Source organism: Oncorhynchus mykiss, chromosome 26 (assembly GCF_013265735.2).
Source record: "Oncorhynchus mykiss isolate Arlee chromosome 26, USDA_OmykA_1.1, whole genome shotgun sequence".
Taxonomy (NCBI): domain Eukaryota; kingdom Metazoa; phylum Chordata; class Actinopteri; order Salmoniformes; family Salmonidae; genus Oncorhynchus; species Oncorhynchus mykiss.
The window spans coordinates 35376436-35396940 of NC_048590.1; the positions used below are offsets into that span (position 1 = coordinate 35376436).

At 47.9% G+C, this 20505-nt stretch overlaps 1 protein-coding gene across 5 annotated transcripts in view; it reads left to right on the forward strand.

Moving 5' to 3' along the window:
* LOC110506720 (BTB/POZ domain-containing protein kctd15) overlaps positions 1-19995 on the forward strand; it is a 28540-nt gene extending 8545 nt beyond the window's left edge. For all 5 annotated transcript variants that reach the window (XM_021586537.2, XM_021586539.2, XM_021586536.2 and 2 more), the window contains exons 3-5: positions 3453-3597; positions 8269-8574; positions 19634-19995. In XM_021586537.2, the coding sequence (XP_021442212.1) occupies positions 3453-3597; positions 8269-8574; positions 19634-19792 (610 nt within the window). In that variant the 3' untranslated portion in view covers positions 19793-19995. The remainder of the gene's footprint in view (positions 1-3452; positions 3598-8268; positions 8575-19633) is intronic.
* Positions 19996-20505: the final 510 nt, after the last annotated feature.

Below are 20505 nucleotides of genomic sequence, written 5' to 3' on the forward strand. Positions count from 1 at the left end.
GTTCTACATTCACTCAATATACCACTCTCCAAACGCACTATTACTCCCCTTTATGAATGTCTTTTACACATGAACAACATTATTCAGTAAAGTTTGAAATAGTCAAGAGTTCAGTAATATTTGAACCTTCAGTTTTAATCTCGGTGTACACTTGACAATGGACTTCCCTAACCAGTTGTAAATCTATTCACAGAGCCAGTGTACACCCTTGAAGTTGGGTTTGATACATTCATCCAAACACACACTCTGGGCATTTGTTTTCACAGACATATGTAAGATGTCCTGCAAAGTATGTCTGAATTAATTGGGAATCTATTGAAGACAGCTCAGGTCTATCATTTTGGAGAGAGTGAAAAGCTGCACTTGTCTTGACCCACCCACATCCCTAGCCATGAGTTTCAGACTCTAAACTGTTAGTCTGACATGTGTGGGTCCATGAGATGCCTACCTACCGCCTGCTCAACCACACTGCCTCTACTCAGCACCGCTGGGATGGGAGATCAGAGATGCTCCTGTCCTTCACAAACTCCCACTCTGCCCCTCTTCCCCTCTCTCTCTCTCTCTCTCTCTCTCTCTCTCTCTCTCTCTCTCTCTCTCTCTCTCTCTCTCTCTCTCTCTCTCTCTCTCTCTATCTCTCTCTCTCTCTCGCTCGTTCTCTCTTTCTCTATCACCGTCTTTCTCCCTCTCTCTCTCTCTCTCTCGCTCTCTCTTTCTCTATCATCGTCTTTCTCCCTCTCTCTCTCTCTCTCTCTCTCTCCCTCCCCCTCTCTCTCTCTCTCTCTCCCTCCCCCTCTCTCTCTCTCTCTCTCTCCCTCCCTCTCTCTCTCTCTCTCTCTCTCTCTCTCTCTCTCTCTCTCTCTCTCTCTCTCTCTCTCTCTCTCTATCTCTCTCTCTCTCTCTCTCTCTCGCTCGTTCTCTCTTTCTCTATCACCGTCTTTCTCCCTCTCTCTCTCTCTCTCTCGCTCTCTCTTTCTCTATCATCGTCTTTCTCCCTCTCTCTCTCTCTCTCTCTCTCCCTCCCCCTCTCTCTCTCTCTCTCCCTCCCCCTCTCTCTCTCTCTCTCTCCCTCCCTCTCTCTCTCTCTCTCTCTCTATCTCTCTCTCTCTCTCTCTCTCCCTCCCTCTCTCTCTCTCTCTCTCTCTCAGGCAGGCAGGCAGGATGGTGTATAGCTCTCTACCTGTCTGACATGACAGAAACAAAGCTGGGTGAGTGCGGGGGTCCGTCTTTCAGGTGCGGAGGGCCCCCAATCTGTGATTTACCAAAAGGAAACACTGAGACTGAGGGAGATACAGAAAGGGAGAGAGGGAAAAAGAAAGAAAGAAAAGAAAAACAGGCAGCATTTTAATTGCTTTTTAAAAAAGTAGAGATGAAAAACAGAGTTAGCCTGGAGGGGTATGGTGAAATTCTAGCTGGAAGAATTGCAAGACCATATGAGAAAGGAACACCTCGGGCATAACAGGGAGATGAGTATTGGTTTTTTATAAAGCATTTTGCATCGATTTTCAGAGAGAAAGAGAGAAAGAGAGAGGGGCAAGATGGAGAGAAAGAGAGAGAGAAGGGGAGGGAAAGAGAGTGAAGAGAAAGAGAGGGAGAGCATCTTTGAACTGGCTCTCTTTATACAGTTAACAGGAAAGGAAAAACATGGCAAATTCTACATGATAGGATTCAGTCTATACCTGATGAAGCCCTTTGATACAGTTACTGTGTGTGTCTTTACAAAGCAAAGGATTGTAATGGAAAGTAAATGCAATTCGCTTTAGAAATTTAAACTATAAAGTCAAGGCTATAAAATGGTCCCGTGTGGCTCACTTGGTAGAACATTGTGCTTGCAATGCTGGAGTTGTGGATTTGATTCTCATGGGGGACCTGTATGACAAAGTATGAAAATGCATGTGCTCACTACTGTAATGTGCTCTGGATAAGAGTGTCTGCTAAATTACTCAAATGTAATACAGCTCTGTGTGTAGATTCCCATAGCATCTCTCTTTCTTGTGTTATGCCTTATAACAGGATTTAACAGTCACTGGGCAAAAGCAGCTTGTGAGAATGAGACTTTCTGGTGATCTTCTTTGTGGTTTAACTGTACTCAGCTGACCTAAAAGCTGTTAGCATGATTAAAGAGCTGATTACATCAGAACGATGATAACAGAGAAGCCTTCTCTCTGCCAAGAGCTGTTTCTGGGAGAGAGGAGGGAAATGTTTCAGTCAAACCATTTTAAAGGTTACTCTAAATACTCTGAACTGCCACTTCTACAGAAAACTGTTGAGTGACACATACAAATACTTAAGTAAAACAGTGATAGAGACACCATGTCAATCATGTCTCTAAAATGACCAACATAAAAGTCCTATTTCTCTTCCTTCCAGGTCTATAGCTATTATCACCTAGTGCAGATCTGAGGTGAAATGAATGAACTAATGGTTGAGAGCTACAGTAGCTAATGATGCAGGATCTTAATTTGGGCCAGTTTGGGAAAATCAAGTCTGAAATTTAAAAGTGGAAATTACAAACTTCAGAAGCCTTTGTAAACGTCAAATACACTACATATTTTTGATTTCCTGCATTGCAAGAAAGTTCTCCTGCAACAGGGTGATCAAAGTAAGATCTTACACCTGTACCATGACAACCTCACAAGAGATGAGAAAAATGTGTAGTTTCCAACCATATCTCAAGGCATCGTATCGACAGTATATGAAAGTAGGATGAAAAAAAAATGAAAAAAAAGTAGGATGAAAGCTAACAGATTACTGCATTTTCCAGTGTTAGCCAGGCTCCTTGTTCACTCCTGGTTACATTTTGAGAGGCCGACTATGGATGGATGCTTGGCAAGCTACAGGTGTCTTATTACTTAGAAGTTATGTCCATAATTCATGGAATTTCCCTCTGTTGTTCTGCATTCTAATGGGAAACCTGCATCAGTTATTTTAGATAAATTACTTTTTGAGTGAATGCAGATTTTTACAGTGAATAGCACGAGGTGGAATAGTCACACTTGGGCTCTTGTTTTCAACAATGAACCAAATCAATACATAATTCAGTGGAACATTTGTATTTAAAACACAAATAGGTATCAGAGTATGAGCATCAGAGCATCATGGATTCAAACACTATAGAGAATCATATATCATATTTCATTGTAGCAAACCCCAGTTAAATTTTTTATTAACCCTTTAGTAATAGAGCTTTAAACTGAACCCATAACATTAATATCTGTAAGTACCAGCTGAGACACTGTATGTTGTCCTAATCACACAGCAGAAGGGACACTTCAAACAGGCCTGGAACACAGGAAATGTCCCTTAAGCCCCTTGTTTCAACCAGGATGCTAATACATTTCAGACTTAGAGCTAATAAAATGGAAAAAAGAAATGGAGGGTAATTGTTTCATACATTTGAAGGCAGCCGCTCAACTCAACCTCATTCCATTATATGTGTGTGTTTCAATTTCCAGAATCAGCCGTCTGTTTAATGGCACAGAGCCCATCGTGCTGGACAGCTTGAAGCAGCACTACTTCATCGACAGGGATGGAGAAATATTCCGTTACATTCTCAGCTTCCTCAGGACCTGCAAACTGCTTCTGCCAGATGACTTCAAGGTACATGATGATTTGTATTTGCACACCATAGCATCATGTGTACAGTATCTGCGCTGTATGAACTCACACAGTGTAGAAATATACAAAGGATAGATGATTGATTCAAAGTTTGAACTTCCCTCTCATCTGAGAAGAATGTCCAAGATGTTTGTTTTCGCTATCTATCAATTTATATTGTAAACATTATTAATATTACATTCACATTCAATATCAGCAGTCATTTTTTAAAATTAATAAATCATTGGAAATCAAATCAAATTAATCCCCACCAATTTATCATTAAAGTGATGCTTTGAAGGTATTGTATAATTTCAGCCAGTAATTCTGAATTTGATATGTTACGAATGGCAAATTATTCTATATATATACATTTTAATGTCATTTGTACAATATGTTACAATTTGTAAGTGCTTAAGATCCCAGACTGAACATTTAATATACCGTGGAGGAAAGGTGAAAATTCAGTCTAAAACATAACATAGTTCTGTGATGTGAACCAAAGCCCAGAGCTGTTGTTTCTCACAAAAAAATGATTTCTATAGAGGTGAGGCCAGGTGAAACAGGCTGTATAGCCCCTGTTCCACTTGTTCCAGTCTGACAGTACCACCCAGTCTCCCAGCCACTGCCTCTCTCTCTGCTCTCAATAGAGTGCCATGACTGTTTAAAGGAACTGGGCTTGAGAGGGAAGTAGGAATACTAGACAAGGCGAGAATAATGTGGTCCTGAGTCTGACAGAGGGGAATGTGTGGGGAGGGAGTGTATTGTAGGGAATGTCTACAGAAAGACAAACACACACACACACACACACACACACACACACACACACACACACACACACACACACACACACACACACACACACACACACACACACACACACACACACACACACACACACACACACACACACACACACACACACACACACACACACACACACACACACACACACACACACTTTTATACAGTGCTCTATCTGGGAAACTGGAGCGACTTTGGTCCATGTTAGCCCACTGTGGCTGCACACACCTGTCTCCTGTTTCAGACTGCGCATGAGGAGACTCCTTCCTGGATGCGCTTGGCTTGGCAAAACAACCAGCTCTGGAAATATACACATACTATTGTTACTAAGTTATTCTACTTAGTAACAGAGCAAAGATTCAGGCCAACGATCGATCATGGACTCTTCTGTGATATAACCACTTTGATCGATCTAAAACACAATTAGTAAAATGTAAAGTTCTGGTTGATGATGTCTAAGGAGAGCATATTCAGTGCTCCATCTGTTCCTGTCCATCCAGATCCCTTTTAGTTCAGCCTATTATACCCAAACTTCCATGTCTTTCCCTGTCGGCTTGGAGTAGTTCATCACTCTGGCTAAGGGGAGTAGAGGAGAGGCAGATCCCCCTGGCTAACTCTCAGGGCCAAGCATTATGGCTGAATGGGGACTGACCTGAACAACAGTGAGAACATGAAAGCTTCCTTCACATTTTTGGCAAATTACATTTTGGTTTTGGTTTGATCTGTATAGTGTACTGTATGGAAGCTATAGCTGTTCTCATCCACTCCTATTCTACACAGTCCAATCAGCCAATGACTGTAAGTCAAACGAATGCAGCATCGGGCCTCCTTGTTTCAACTCATTACATGAATTCACTCGCATCATCCAGCCTCCTCTCTCTCTCTCTGTTGATCTGCATACCTTTCAATTTGTGTGAACTCTGAAAAAAATGCAAATATGGTTAGGAGGACTTGAGCATGTTCTTATTTGAACACAATCAGTGTTGGCGTCGCCCCAGGCCTGGATCTCTTCTGCTGCTGGCAGCCAACATGCTGTGTGTTTAGCTAAATCAATGTGAAAGCCTACTTAGCAGTATAGTAACAAATATTCAGCATATATCAGTAGATGTAATACAATATTCACCCTTAATGTGCTTTCCACATGACATATTTCAGACATTATTCAGACTACAATGAATCACAAGGTGTGTAAGCAATGCTCAGTCAAATTAGGTGATGGTCCTTAACCATTCTGGTGTGTTTTTGCATGTTACAATTATATTATATTATCAATGAAGAGTAAGTTCTTTATTTCTCAGTTCGATCCAGTAGATTTCTCAGTCACTCACAGTGATAGACAAAGTGTTATTATAATATTAAGGCTAACTCATTTCACATTCATTATCGTCTTATTCATTATCACTGCATATGGTGCAGTGGTGTTTCCATATCCATGTCAAATGACAGTGCAGAAGGTCACTTCTAATTTTGTTGGTTTAATTACCTGTAAAAACTATTTTGTTCCTGTTTTGGATCAAGATAATCTCTCTCTGTCTGCTCCTTCTCTGTCGCTCTCTCCCCATCTCTCTATTTTGCTCTCCCAACTCCCTCTATTCTCCCTCTGTCCTTCCCTGCGATGTTGCCTTGCCAGTGGGTGATCAGGTCGGATCATTATTTTGGAGCTCAACCGGCCTGTCTGGACACGGGATTGTGGGATAGATTGTCTCTTAGAGCTGGCAGCATACAGCCAAGACAGAGCTGTTGGGCCTGTCTCCCCTCTCATCCTCACTTCAGCATTACGTTAGGATTATTCTGTTGTTTTCTGTTCTGCCCGGCTCAGGCTCAAGATGACTAAAGTGCCTCGCAGACAGACCCCTGTTAAAAACACATCCATCCGTGGCTTCAGACCTGTGAAGGATGAGGAGCTACACTTCGATACAGAGAGCACCCCTAAGGGGGAACGTCTCTTTATGTATTTTGTCAGCCGCAGTGAGGAGGGCCTAGAGAAGGCTGAGAAAAAAAGTGACCGAACCACCCCTTCACATTCTGTAATATTAAATATTAGAATGTCGGCTTAAAATGTGTTGCGTCACCGCCTGCTTCAGCTAGAGTTGGTTTTGGGCCATTCCTGGTTTTCAGATGGGGGGTCGAATGAGGGTTAAAGAAGCAGAAGGTTTTTCATGTTAGGGTTTTTCATGCAGGGGGATTTGAAAGTGGCTATTCCTTCCATCCTGACTGAGGCAGACAGGGTTAATAATATGCTGTTTGCTGCTATTGCCGTACCATACTCTGTACCCAGCAGTGTTCTGGAGAGGCGAGGGAAAACTCTTTTTAGATTTGGTTCCCCCAGCACCCCCAGCACCCAACACCCACAGCCAATGATGATGCAGTCAGACTGAAACAGGCACACTCTCTTTCTTTCCTCTACACAAACCCTAACTTACTTTAGAAGTGCATAATGACACTGCGATCATCAACTTTTCTCTTGAACCAGATTCTTTCATAAAGAGAATGATTAGAAGGTCCTGATACCGACCAAATACATGGAGGGTATGACAACTCATTATGTCATGGGAAATATTGTTTCCCTTTGTGCTAGGTTGAAGATGACAATTGTTAAGACAACAAGATTCTAATATCCCAAAGCTCTTTTCAACAATGTGACCAGCTATGCTAGTTAGCAATGCTGCTGCTAGTTAGCATGAGCGCAGGTCCAAGATTTGTGACGACGTTATCTTAACCTCTGTGTATTTTCGACCTACCCTTTGTACAGGAAATACATCACATAACATTTTTAGGAATGCAGCACCCATAAATGTAGCAACTTACCCGATTATAATTTCCAGTTAGAGCTTCTGGTTGCTAAATCAATTACTGATTGTTTTGCAAGCACATTTACAATACTCATTTGACACAATATAAAATTGTGATATCAGAGCTTAACATCGGGCCACTATTCACATTAGACATTACCATAAAATCCCCTCTGTGTAAAGCATGCATAAAAAATCAACCATGGATTATATTATAATTATCCTCATGTTCACTTCTTCTCCCATATATATTCCCCTCACCTCCCCTCTGTTAGCTAACTACCAATAGCTTGCCTTTCTTCCTCAGTCTTCCTGGTATTTTCTATGGTAGTGTTGAACGATGGTGCCATCTGGTCTTGTGGGAAATTAGAGGCAAGAGCGCAGGGGCAAATGGCCCCCAGCAAGCACAGCCCAGGGGGGGAGGCAGCTAGGCAATCTGCTGCAGCTAGACTGTCTGCACATAGGAATGTACCATCCCATCCCACATCACTGCAGCCTGGGCTCGCTGAGCCTCGCCTCACTGACACAGGCCTCTATAGAGTAGAGCTCAATACAACATGCTAGAGGATTACTCAGCCCTGCCAACAGCTACTGTTGGAGTAGAGAGTGACTGGCTGATTGCAGCTACAGTATGGCCATGGTTAGCATGGTAATAAAAAACAATACAGGCCTTTCTTGTAAACAACTGGAGACTGATCTGGTTTACCAGTGAATCATTCTTCAATCTGAGATATTTTAATGTTCAATGTGGGCCTAACCGAGATCATTTGTAACCAGGAAATACCATGAGATTAATATGAGGGACTATAAAATACACTCTTTTAAAGCCACTTTGATACAGAACTGATTTTCCCATTGCAGGTTAGGAGAATTTACACAGCAGGTTAGGAGAATTAACGTAGCAGGTTAGGAGTCTGAGGTTAAGGTTAGGGAAAGGGTTAGGGTTAGCAAAAATGCGCTCCTATCTTGCTAAGAAAATCACTTCGTATCGAAGTGGCGTGAAAAGGACAAAGAGGTCTGACATGAAAATTACTTGGATTTGAGTGTTTGTGCATGTTCCCTATCCTGTCCCATCCAGGAGTTCCACCTGCTGTACGAGGAGGCTCGGTACTACCAGCTGTCCCCCATGATTAAGGAGCTGGAGCGTTGGAAGCAGGAGAGGGAGCAGCGCAGGACGGCCCAGCCCTGTGACTGCCTGGTGGTGCGGGTGACGCCTGACCTAGGTGAGAGGATCGCCCTTAGCGGGGAGAAGGTGCTCATCGAGGAGATCTTCCCCGAGACTGGAGACGTCATGTGCAACTCGGTGAACGCCGGCTGGAACCAGGACCCCACGCACGTCATCCGCTTCCCCCTCAACGGCTACTGCAGGCTCAACTCTGTCCAGGTAGATAACGTTTTGTCTGTGCATGAATGTCGGCAGCTGTCTTTAATCATCACTAGAAGTTTTTTTTCCGGGTGATGAAAACCCCAGAGAGCCTCTGTGACTTCTGTTTTCCTATAGTCTTGAGGGAGCAGGGTTTAAAGTGGGTATAATGGTGTATCACGTTTTACAGGTGTGAAGTTGACTGTTGACTGTCATCACTGGTGATCTATAGGACAAGGACTCCACTTTGAAATGTCCATGTAAAGGCATGTGACATGATTTGTAGCCTGCGTGTAGCCACAGACAAGATGACTGTTCTGTAGCAACAACCCCTCATCATAACTCACATGGGATAATAGTTACTCTGATGTGATTTAGAGTGAATTTGTTTAAGATGTTCGGAGATAGTGACACGTTTTTTCAGCCACTTGTAGGCGTATGTCACAGCAATAATATTAATCTTCCTCTCAGAAAGCACTCTTCCCTCTCCAAGGTTTGAATGAGGCTTTAAGGAGCAGAGCAGCCTCTCACCACAGCTCTGTGGTATCATCAACACCTCATTGCCAATAGCCATACAGATCAACACATAGAGGAGCCTCACCCAGCGCCCAGCATGCCCCACACTACCCCCAACACGCCGGGCAGGCGTTCTGCTCTGACACCTCCACCGTCCTCCTGCCAATGTGAGAGACCACCTCCGGGGCTGCTGCCTAGCTGCCTGAGCAGCGGGACAAAGTCTTGTCTCCTCTCCACTGTCTGTCTGCCTGCACTGCGGCCATGTTTTCTTCTCACAAAAATGAGATGGGTGAAAAAAAATGATATGCATAATTTACGTTTGACTCCTTTTTAAGACACAGCTCCTCTTTTTAAAAAGATTCCAATATAACACTGCCCGGGGAGATTGAAATACACGTATTGCATTTTTTAATACCATACTTACAATTTCTCAAACAGCCTAAACCGGTTTATACTTCTTTTATAGATTTTTAAATGGCTTGCAATATAATTAATTGGCCGCATCAACTAACACAACATTTCCCCACTATGTTTACCGCCGAGTCTGGTCTCAGTGTGCGCCATACATCTGTTTCAAATGGACTGGGAAGGATCCCTCCTATTTTAGGTTTCATTATCAGGCCTTTCCCACAGACAGTGGGGCTGAGGTGAAACCAACCCACAGACTCTCTCTCTCTCTGTGTAGCTGAGGTGAAACAAACCCACAGACTCACTGTTTCTCTGTGGAGCTGAGGTGAAACAAACCCACAGACTCACTGTCTCTCTGTGAAGCTGAAGTGAAACAAACCTAAAGACTCACTGTCTCTCTGTGAAGCTGAGGTGAAACAAACCCACAGACTCACTGTTTCTCTGTGAAGCTGAGGTGAAACAAACCCCCAGACTCACTGTCTCTCTGTGGAGCTGAGGTGAAACCAACCCCATTATTCAGTGTCTGCTTCCCAAATGGCACCATATGCCCTGCATAGTGGGGAATATGGCACCTTATATGGGGAATAGGGTGTCATTTGGGGCTCAGGCAGCGTGTGAATGACTTTGCACTGGTAGAAACGGAAGCCTGCCTTCTCTTCAGGGTTCCCTGTTTGTGATGTTTGTGTTAGTGAATGAGGGACACAGTGGGGCTCTAGAGGGCTTTGGCTCAACATATAGCCTTTGCCCGGATGGGGAGGTGTTGTTCGCGGCAGGGCTCTTTCTCTCTCTGGGCTGGCCCCTTTAAGACAAACACGCATGCGCACAGACACGCGCACACACAAACACAAACACACACACAAGCACACTGCAGGGGTTGGCAGATAGGCTCATTGAGCTGCTGTAGGTGAGGGGAACAGAGAGCAGAAGGAGGTGTTTTCTGGTGTAAGGGGAGATTTTTCTAAACAACTTCCTCATCCTGTCCTGTGTCATTGTTGCGTGAAGGTATGAGAAGGTTATGAGAATAATCCTCATCTTACCTGGCCAGACAATGTGCCTGTGATCAGACCCCGACCCAAGGGAATGCAACCACACCCTGCCCACAGAGAAAGAAAGAGAAGAGAAAAAGAGAGAGAAAGTTTTGAGAAAGAGATGGAAAATAGTGTTGGGAACTTGTTTATTTCCGTGTTGCCCTGGTTTGGATTCTTCAGTCTCAGTTTTAAATACAGAGTGATCTGATGCCTTTAGTCGCAGCATTTTTCTTCCGATACAAGGGCAGGTACATTCATTATAATTAATCCCCAATAAGATTTTGGGCGGCTTACTTACTCATTCTGTCTGAGAAAACGTTCTTGCCAACTCCAACCTAAGAGAAAACCTATAAACAACCCCACCTTGGTGAGTGAACGATTCATTCCTCCAGTCATGAAGGAGTTTAAGGGGAATAATGCAAACCACCTGTGATGTAGAGCCATGGGAAAAAAAGGACTGGGACGCTTAAGAGGGAAAACATTTAGCTAAAGAGCCACAGAGGTGTACACAAACACACACACACACACACACACACACACACACACACACACACACACACACACACACACACATACACACACACACACACACACACACACACACACACACACACACACACATACACACACACACACACACACACACACGCACACACACACGCACACGCACACGCACACACACACACACACACACACACACACACACACACACACACACTGTCCCGAAGCAGGAGCCGGCCGGTACCCACCTCCGTACATCATAGTGATGGAGCACTGTGATCAAGCCAGACGCAATCCTTCCTTCATCACCCTGACAGCAACACTACTCTGAGACGGCCCCTGTCCTTCCTGTCCCCTCACTGCCAGGGCTGCCAGGGCCGGGGACATTACATGGCCCAGCCACTCTTTCTGACACGCCATGTCACATAGCCAGCCTATCAATCCATACTGGGTCAGATGGTAACAGGGAGAACATGGCTCAAACCTGCAGTCTGCCTCAATCACCACCACCACCCTCACCACCACCACCTCCATCACCCACACTACCACCACCACCCACTCCATCATCCCCACCACCACCCTTACCACCACCACCACCCTCACCACCACCACCTCCACCACCCTTACCACCACCCTCACCACCACCACCTCCACCACCCTTACCACCACCCTCACCACCACCACCTCCACCACCCTTACCACCACCCTCACCACCACCACCTCCATCATCCCCACCACCACCTACACCACCCTTACCACCACCACCACCCTCACCACCCTCACCACCACCACCTTCACCACCACCACCTCCACCACCCTTACCACCATCTCCATCACCCTCACCACCACCCTCACCACCACCTCCACCACCACCTCCACCACCCTTATCACCACCACCGCCTTCACTATCACCCTCACCACGTCCATCCCCACCACTTCCTCCACCACCAGCACCACCACCTCCATCACCACCACCTCCATCACCAGCACCATCACCACCGCCATCACCACCGCCATCACCACCGCCATCACCATCACCACCACCACCATCACCACCACCACTACCATCACCACCTCCATTGCCACCCTTCTGGAAAAAAAACACAGAGCACATGATAAAGTTAGCTACCAACACTATTTCTGGCCCTCCTGTGTCAAAGCTTTACTACAAACTTACATTGTGAACTTTTCTCTGAGACAAGGCAGCAGTTGTCCCCCCTAGAAATGGAACACTTTAGTGTGATCAGACAACCACTTTCTAATAGGTCTTTTGATGCTTGTGATGAAGTGGAGAATGAAGATGAGGTAGAAACAGCGGAGCGCCTTGTCACATTTTAATGGCCATGTATAGTTAAACAAAGTAGGACTCCCTCCGTGCAGCACCACATTTCTCTCAGTCTGCTCTACCAGTCACTCACACCCAGCCCTACGTCCTGACAACTGTAGACTGAGACCACCAGCCCTACACCCTGACAACTGTAGACTGAGACCCCCAGCCCTACACCCTGACAACTGTAGACTGAGACCCCCAGCCCTACACCCTGACAACTGTAGACTGAGACCCCCAGCCCTACGTCCTGACAACTGTAGACTGAGACCCCCAGCCCTACACCCTGACAACTGTAGACTGAGACCCCCAGCCCTACATCCTGACAACTGGAGACTGAGACCCCCAGCCCTAAGTCCTAACAACTGAAAACTGAGACCCCCAGCCCTACACCCTGACAACTGTAGACTGAGACCCCCAACCCTACATCCTGACAACTGTAGACTTAGACCCCCAGCCCTACATCCTGACAACTGGATACTTAGACCCCTAGCCCTACGTCCTGACAACTGGAGACTGAGACCACCAGCCCTACATCCTGACAACTGGAGACTGAGACCCCCAGCCCTACACCCTGACAACTGTAGACTGAGACCCCCAGCCCTACATCCTGACAACTGTAGACTTAGACCCCCAGCCCTACGTCCTGACAACTGGAGACTGAGACCCCCAGCCCTACATCCTGACAACTGGATACTTAGACCCCTAGCCCTACGTCCTGACAACTGGAGACTGAGACCACCAGCCCTACATCCTGACAACTGGAGACTGAGACCCCCAGCCCTACATCCTGACAACTGGAGACTGAGACCCCCAGCCCTACATCCTGACAACTGTAGACTTAGACCCCCAGCTCTACGTCCTGACAACTGTAGACTTAGACCCCCAGCCCTACATCCTGACAACTGTAGACTTAGACCCCCAGCCCTACATCCTGACAACTGGAGACTTAGACGCCCAGCCCTACGTCCTGACAACTGGAGACTGAGACCCCCAGCCCTACATCCTGACAACTGGAGACTGAGACCCCCAGCCCTACATCCTGACAGCTGGAGACTGAGACCCCCAGCCCTACATCCTGACAACTGGATACTTAGACCCCCAGCCCTACATCCTGACAACTGGAGACTGAGACCCCCAGCCCTACATCCTGATAACTGTAGACTTAGACCCCCAGCCCTACATCCTGACAACTGGATACTTAGACCCCCAGCCCTACGTCCTGACAACTGGAGACTGAGACCCCCAGCCCTACATCCTGACAACTGGATACTTAGACCCCCAGCCCTACGTCCTGACAACTGGAGAAAGCGACCCCCAGGCCTACGTCCTGACAACTGGAGACTGAGACCCCAGCCCTACATCCTGACAACTGGATACTTAGACCCCCAGCCCTACGTCCTGACAACTGGAGACTGAGACACCCAGCACACTACGTCCTAACAACTGGAGACTGAGACCCCCAGCCCTACATCCTGACAACTGGATACTTAGACCCCCAGCCCTACGTCCTGACAACTGGAGACTGAGACCCCCCGCCCTACGTCCTGACAACTGGAGACTGAGACCCCCAGTACTACGTCCTAACAACTGGAGACTGAGACCCCCAGCCCTACGTCCTGACAACTTGAGACTGAGACCCCCAGCCCTACATCCTAACAACTGGAGACTTAGACCCCCAGCCCTACGTCCTGACAACTGGAGACTTAGACCCCCCGCCCTACGTCCTAACAACTGGAGACTGAGACACCCAGCACTACGTCCTAACAACTGTGGACTGAGACCCCCAGCCCTACATCCTGACAACTGGATACTTAGACCCCCAGCCCTACATCCTGACAACTGAAGACTGAGACCCCCAGCCCTACGTCCTGACAACTGGAGACTGAGACCCCCAGCCCTACATCCTGACAACTGGATACTTAGACCCCCAGCCCTACGTCCTAACAACTGAAAACTGAGACCCCCAGCCCTACATCCTGACAACTGTAGACTTAGACCCCCAGCCCTACATCCTGACAACTGTAGACTTAGACCCCCAGCCCTACGTCCTAACAACTGGAGACTGAGACCCCCAGCCCTACATCCTGACAACTGGATACTTAGACCCCCAGCCCTACGTCCTAACAACTGGAGACTGAGACCCCCAGCCCTACATCCTGACAACTGGAGACTTAGACCCCCAGCCCTACATCCTGACAACTGTAGACTTAGACCCCCAGCCCTACGTCCTAACAACTGGAGACTGAGACCCCCAGCCCTACATCCTGACAACTGTAGACTTAGACCCCCAGCCCTACATCCTGACAACTGGAGACTTAGACCCACAGCATTACATCCTGACAACTGTAGACTTAGACCCCCAGCCCTACGTCCTGACAACTGGAGACTTAGACCCACAGCATTACATCCTTTCAACTGGAGACTTAGACCCCCAGTCCTACATCCTGACAACTGAAGACTGAGACCCCCAGCTCTACATCCTAACAACTGGAGACTGAGACCCCCAGCATTACATCCTAACAACTGGAGACTGAGACCCCCCCACCCTACATCCTAACAACTGGAGACTGAGACCCCCAGCATTACATCCTAACAACTGGAGACTGAGATCCCCCCGCCCTACATCTTAACAACTGGAAAGTTAGTCCCCCAGTCCTACGTCCTGACAACTGGAGACTGAGACCCCCAGCCCTACATCCTAACAACTGGAGACTGAGACCCCCAGCTCTACATCCTAACAACTGGAGACTGAGACCCCCACGCCCTACATCCTGACAACTGGAGACTGAGACCCCCAGCCCTACGTCCTAACAACTGGAGACTTAGACACCCAGACCTACATCCTGACAACTGGAGACTGAGACCCCCAGCCCTACATCCTGACAACTGGAGACTTAGACCACCAGTCCTACGTCCTGGCAACTGGAAACTGAGACCCCCAGCCCTACGTCCTGACAACTGGAGACTTAGACCCCCAGCCCTACATCCTAATAACTGGAAACTGAGACCCCCAGCCCTACGTCCTGACAACTGGAGACTGAGACCCCCAGCCCTACGTCCTGACAACTGGAGCCTTAGACTCCCAGCCCTACATCCTGACAACTGGAGACTGAGACCCCCAGCCCTACATCCTGACAACTGGAGACTGAGACTCCCAGCCCTACATCCTGACAACTGGAGACTGAGACCACCAGCCCTACGTCCTGACATCTGGAGACTGAGACCCCCAGCCCTATGTCCTGACAACTGGAGACTGAGACCCCCAGCCCTACATCCTGACAACTGGAGACTGAGACTCCCAGCCCTACATCCTGACAACTGGAGACTGAGACCCCCAGCCCTATGTCCTGACAACTGGAGACTGAGACTCCCAGCCCTACATCCTGACAACTGGAGACTGAGACCCCCAGCCCTATGTCCTGACAACTGGAGACTGAGACCCCCAGCCCTACATCCTGACAACTGGAGACTGAGACTCCCAGCCCTACATCCTGACAACTGGAGACTGAGACCCCCAGCCCTATGTCCTGACAACTGGAGACTGAGACTCCCAGCCCTACATCCTGACAACTGGAGACTGAGACCCCCAGCCCTATGTCCTGACAACTGGAGACTGAGACCCCCAGCCCTACGTCCTGACAACTGGAGACTGAGACCGCCCGCCCTACGTCCTGACATCTGGAGACTTAGACGAGTGCTGCACAGGCATCTCTAGCCCCTCTGGAGATGTGTGTGTGTGTGTTTGTGTGTACGCACATTCATGTGCCTGCATTCCTGCGTGTGTGTTAACTCCAGTGTTTGTGTGTGAACTCTGGTGTGTGTGTGTGTGTGTGTGTGTGTGTGCACTCCGATGTGTGTGTGCACTCCGGTGGCCATCAATATTACATCACGCTCTGTTTCCAGCCATGAGGCTCATCCACTTTGATTCCTGCCTCACCGGCTTCTCTTGTGTCTCTACTGCGTTCTGTTCCATTATGATGCTGGGTGGTTAGTGGAGCGAGCTTGATATGTATCCCCTGCTCATCCCCATGGCGACCCCAGGTTTGAGTGGCAGCGCTGTGATGTCCCTGTATGCTGTACAGGGGGGTGGGGGTGTGACAGTGGCTGATCCCTCTGCAGCCAAGTCAACCCTGCAACAATGAGAATAGTTTAGTATGCTACAGTAGGCTACGTTTATGAAGGTGCACAGGGGATGAAGTGAGCCAATGCTTTTGTTCACTTTCTGAGCTTCAAACATAGAGGCAGAAAAAGGGGAACAGAAAGTGTTGCTACAGTGAAGAACTGTATGCAACTATGCAACTTTCAGAAACCACTGTAACTCCTGGGCAAAGTTTTGGGTTCTGTGAAAGAGCCAATACCTTATTTACAGCAAGAAGGGTTAAAGACACTTGAACATTGGTACATTTGGCATTTTGAATCAAAGATCAATGTGTTGAAATTCAATATGACATTTTGAGGTTAAATGCAATCTACAGTATTTACAGTGTAATAATGCCTCATTATCAAAATGTTTTAATTAAGAGTATCTTTATTGATCAACCCTAATCTCCTTTGTGACTGAACGCTTCGCCTAACGTGACAGAGTCTCACATGTAAAAAAATATTATTTTTTAAATCAAAAAAAAGATATGGGGTGAAAATGCAATGTGATGCAATGATCAAAGCAGGGAGTGTAATATCATTTCCATAATCGTTACTCCTCTCCATCGTCTGTCGTGGATTTGGGGAGCGTTTGTTTGATGCTTCGGCAGGTCTCTTAATTAGTGCCTCTCTTAAGCTCACCATCATCCTTATGCCGCCTCTCTTTTCCACAAATTACTGACTCCGTCATCGTCACAGAGCTCCGGAGGGGAGGGGAGGAGAAGAGAGAGGGAGAGGGGGTAGTTATCGTTATTGGAGTTAGTTAGGTGAAAGAAGAAAAATGTTGTTGTCCCACATTTAATCTCAGTGTGTGTCCCAATTGGCACCCTGGCCTATTTCCTATATAGTGCACTAGTTTAGACCAAAACCCTATTGGCCTTGGTCAAAAGTAATGCATTACATAGGGAATATGGTGTAATTTGGGATGCACTCTCTGCCTTGTTTTTGCATCAGGGCAGGGGGGGAAGCAGGGCAAGGTGGTAGGGGGGAGTGTTTAAACCAGCCATTAATAGTTGAGCAGGCCTGTTTAACAAGTCCTATCGGTCTGTGTGATCTGTGAATTCCTCAGCAGGCATCCTAACCCCTAGACTGAGGAGGCTGCGTGGCTCAACCACCAGAACTAATTGCCCCGCTTTAGCCCTCCAATGGGGCCACCACTCTCGCAATTAGAGAGGCCACTCTCACTTGTGTGTGTGTGTATGTGTATGTGTGTGTGTGCGAGTGTGTGTTTATATGGGGCAACAGGCGAAACGCATGTATTTTGCGTGATCTTCGTCTCTGGCTTTGTATCTGGCAATACAAGGCGAGGGAGGCTAGCCCTGAGCGAGACCTTTCATTTCCATACGCTGCAACACTCCATTAAAGGAACTGGGAAATATATAAATACACAGCACTCCTCACATTGGGATTTAGAGATACTCCCTCTCCTAAAAAACCCAGAAGGATTACAGGAGATGAAAAAAATCTGAGCCTAACTAACGTGCATCCATCCCTCTCACATCTCAGTTTTCTCCCTTCAGCTCCATTATCCTGTCAGGGGCATATTCTCCCTCTTCCTCATTCACCACGGGCCTCTCACAGCCCCTCACAGCTCCTCACAGCTCATCACAGCTGCTCACAGCTCCTCACAGCCACTAACAGCTCCTCACAGCTCATCACATCCTCTCACAGCTCCTCACAGCCCCTAACAGCCCCTCACAGCTCCTCACAGCCTCTCACAGCCCATCATAGCTCCTCACAGCTCCTCACAGCCTCTCACAGCCCCTCACAACTCCTCACAGCTCCTCACAGCCCCTCACAACTCCTCACAGCCCCTAACAGCCCCTCACAGCCTCTCACAGCTCCTCACAGCCTCTCACAGCCCCTCACAACTCCTCACAGCTCCTCACAGCCCCACACAGCTCCTCACAGCCCCTAACAGCCCCTCACAGCTCCTCTCCTCACAGCTCCTCACAGCCCCTCACAGCTTCTCACAGTCTCACACAGCCCCTCATAGCTCCTCACAGCCTCTCACAGCCCCTCAAAGCTCCTCACAGCTCCTCACAGCCCCTCACAGCACCTCACAGCCTCTCACAGCCGTTCACAGCCCCTCACAGCTCCTCACAGCCTCTCACAGCCCCTCACAGCCTCTCACAGCCCCTCACAGCTCCTCACAGCCTCTCACAGCCTCTCACAGCCCCTCAAAGCCCCCAACAGCCACTCACAGCCTCTCACAGCCCTTCACAGCTCCTCACAGCCTCTCAAAGCCCCTCACAGCCTCTCAAGGCACATCACAGCTCCTCACAGCTCCTCACAGCATCTCACAGCCCCTCACAGCTCCTCACAGCCTCTCACAGCCCCTCACAGCTCCTCACAGCATCTCACAGCCCCTCACAGCTCCTCACAGCCTCTCACAGCCCCTCACAGCTCCTCACAGCTCCTCACAGCCCCTCACAGCCACTCACAGCCTCTCACAGCCCTTCACAGCTTCTCACAGCTCCTCACAGACCCTTAGAGCTCCTCACAGCCCCTCACAGCTTCTCACAGCCTCTCACAGCCTCTCACAGCCCCTCACTGCCTCTCACAGCCTCTCACAGCCCCTCACAGCTCCTCACAGCCGCTCACAGCCCCTCACAGTTCCCAGTATCTTACAGGCCTCAGCCTCACTCCTCAACCCCTACTGCTCATTACTCCAATTAGGAGCCCTAGTTATCTCTCCATATACTGAATTCAAGCCAGCTCTCTCCAAAAACACCTAGCTAACTCTCTCTAATACACACCCAACACCCTCCATCTGTTTGAGCTCATGCCCTCATATCATCATCAGCAGATCCTTCACCACCACCCACCACCATGAATATTAGAGACAGTATGATGTCCGACCGCCCCTCCGGCACATAGCCATCTATGTGATTGGGTTAGTGACATGTGCTACTGAATACGTGACTCATCACCAGTAAATGTGCTTTGATTGATGAGGAGGTGGTGGGTGGACAAGGTCATTATTATTGATAAGTCTGTGTTAACCCTTTGGGAGTTTTTCCTGGCCACTGTGCTTCTACTTGTTCTTTCGGGTCTAGGCTGGGTTACTGCAAAGCATTTTGTGGCTGCTAATGTACAAAGGGCTTTATGAATAGATTTGATTGATTAAACCTCTGTTGTTGCTCTGTCCCTGCAGGTTCTAGAGCGTCTGTTCCAGAAGGGTTTCAGCGTGGCAGCGTCCTGCGGCGGCGGGGTGGACTCCTCCCAGTTCAGCGAGTACGTGCTGTGCCGTGAGGACCGGCGGAGTATGTCCATGAACACCCCCATCAGGATAAAACAGGAGCCCCTGGACTAGAGAGACTTTAGGAGAGGAGAGGGACTAGCCACGAGGGGCTCCTCACCCCCCTACTGGACAGAACAGAACAAACCCAAACCCTAATATCCCTCCACCTCACACCACAAAAACCAACCCAGCAAGAAACACCTAAGTATTAGCAGACGCCTGATAACGTTGCCAGCTCTGAGGAACTCAGTGCTCTAAGGGGAATGTAGTATAAACACAAAAAAGGAAAGAAAAAAACAAAAGGATTTGATTCTGTTTACTAATAACACCCAAAGAAATATAGGACTATGATGATGAACAGAAAGACTGAAACAGCAGCTCCATCTCTTGAACCATTTAAGCACCGTGACCAATCTCTTTTTCCTCCAGTTGTAAGGCTCTCTGACCCCTTGTGAAGAGGTGTCCTGACCTCAGTGAGGAGCACGGCCCCCTTGCCCTCAGTGCAGCGCATGGCGGTGTGTCGTCCAGTCCCGTACGTGTATGTGTGAGGCCCATGTGTTGTGTGCGCCGTCCAGTGCAGCTGAGTGGGGACAAGACAGGTGCTATTTAGGGAGGCCTGGCCTGACAAGGGTCAGGGCTGACAGAGAGGAAGAGGAGGAAGTGACAGCCATCCAGCCCACATTGCTCTTATAGCCAGCAACCAGGCCTCGCAGCCAAGGGAGGTCCGATTGATTGTCTTTCTTATTTTCATTGTTGTTTATAAAGTACAACTTTTTTCTCTGTTT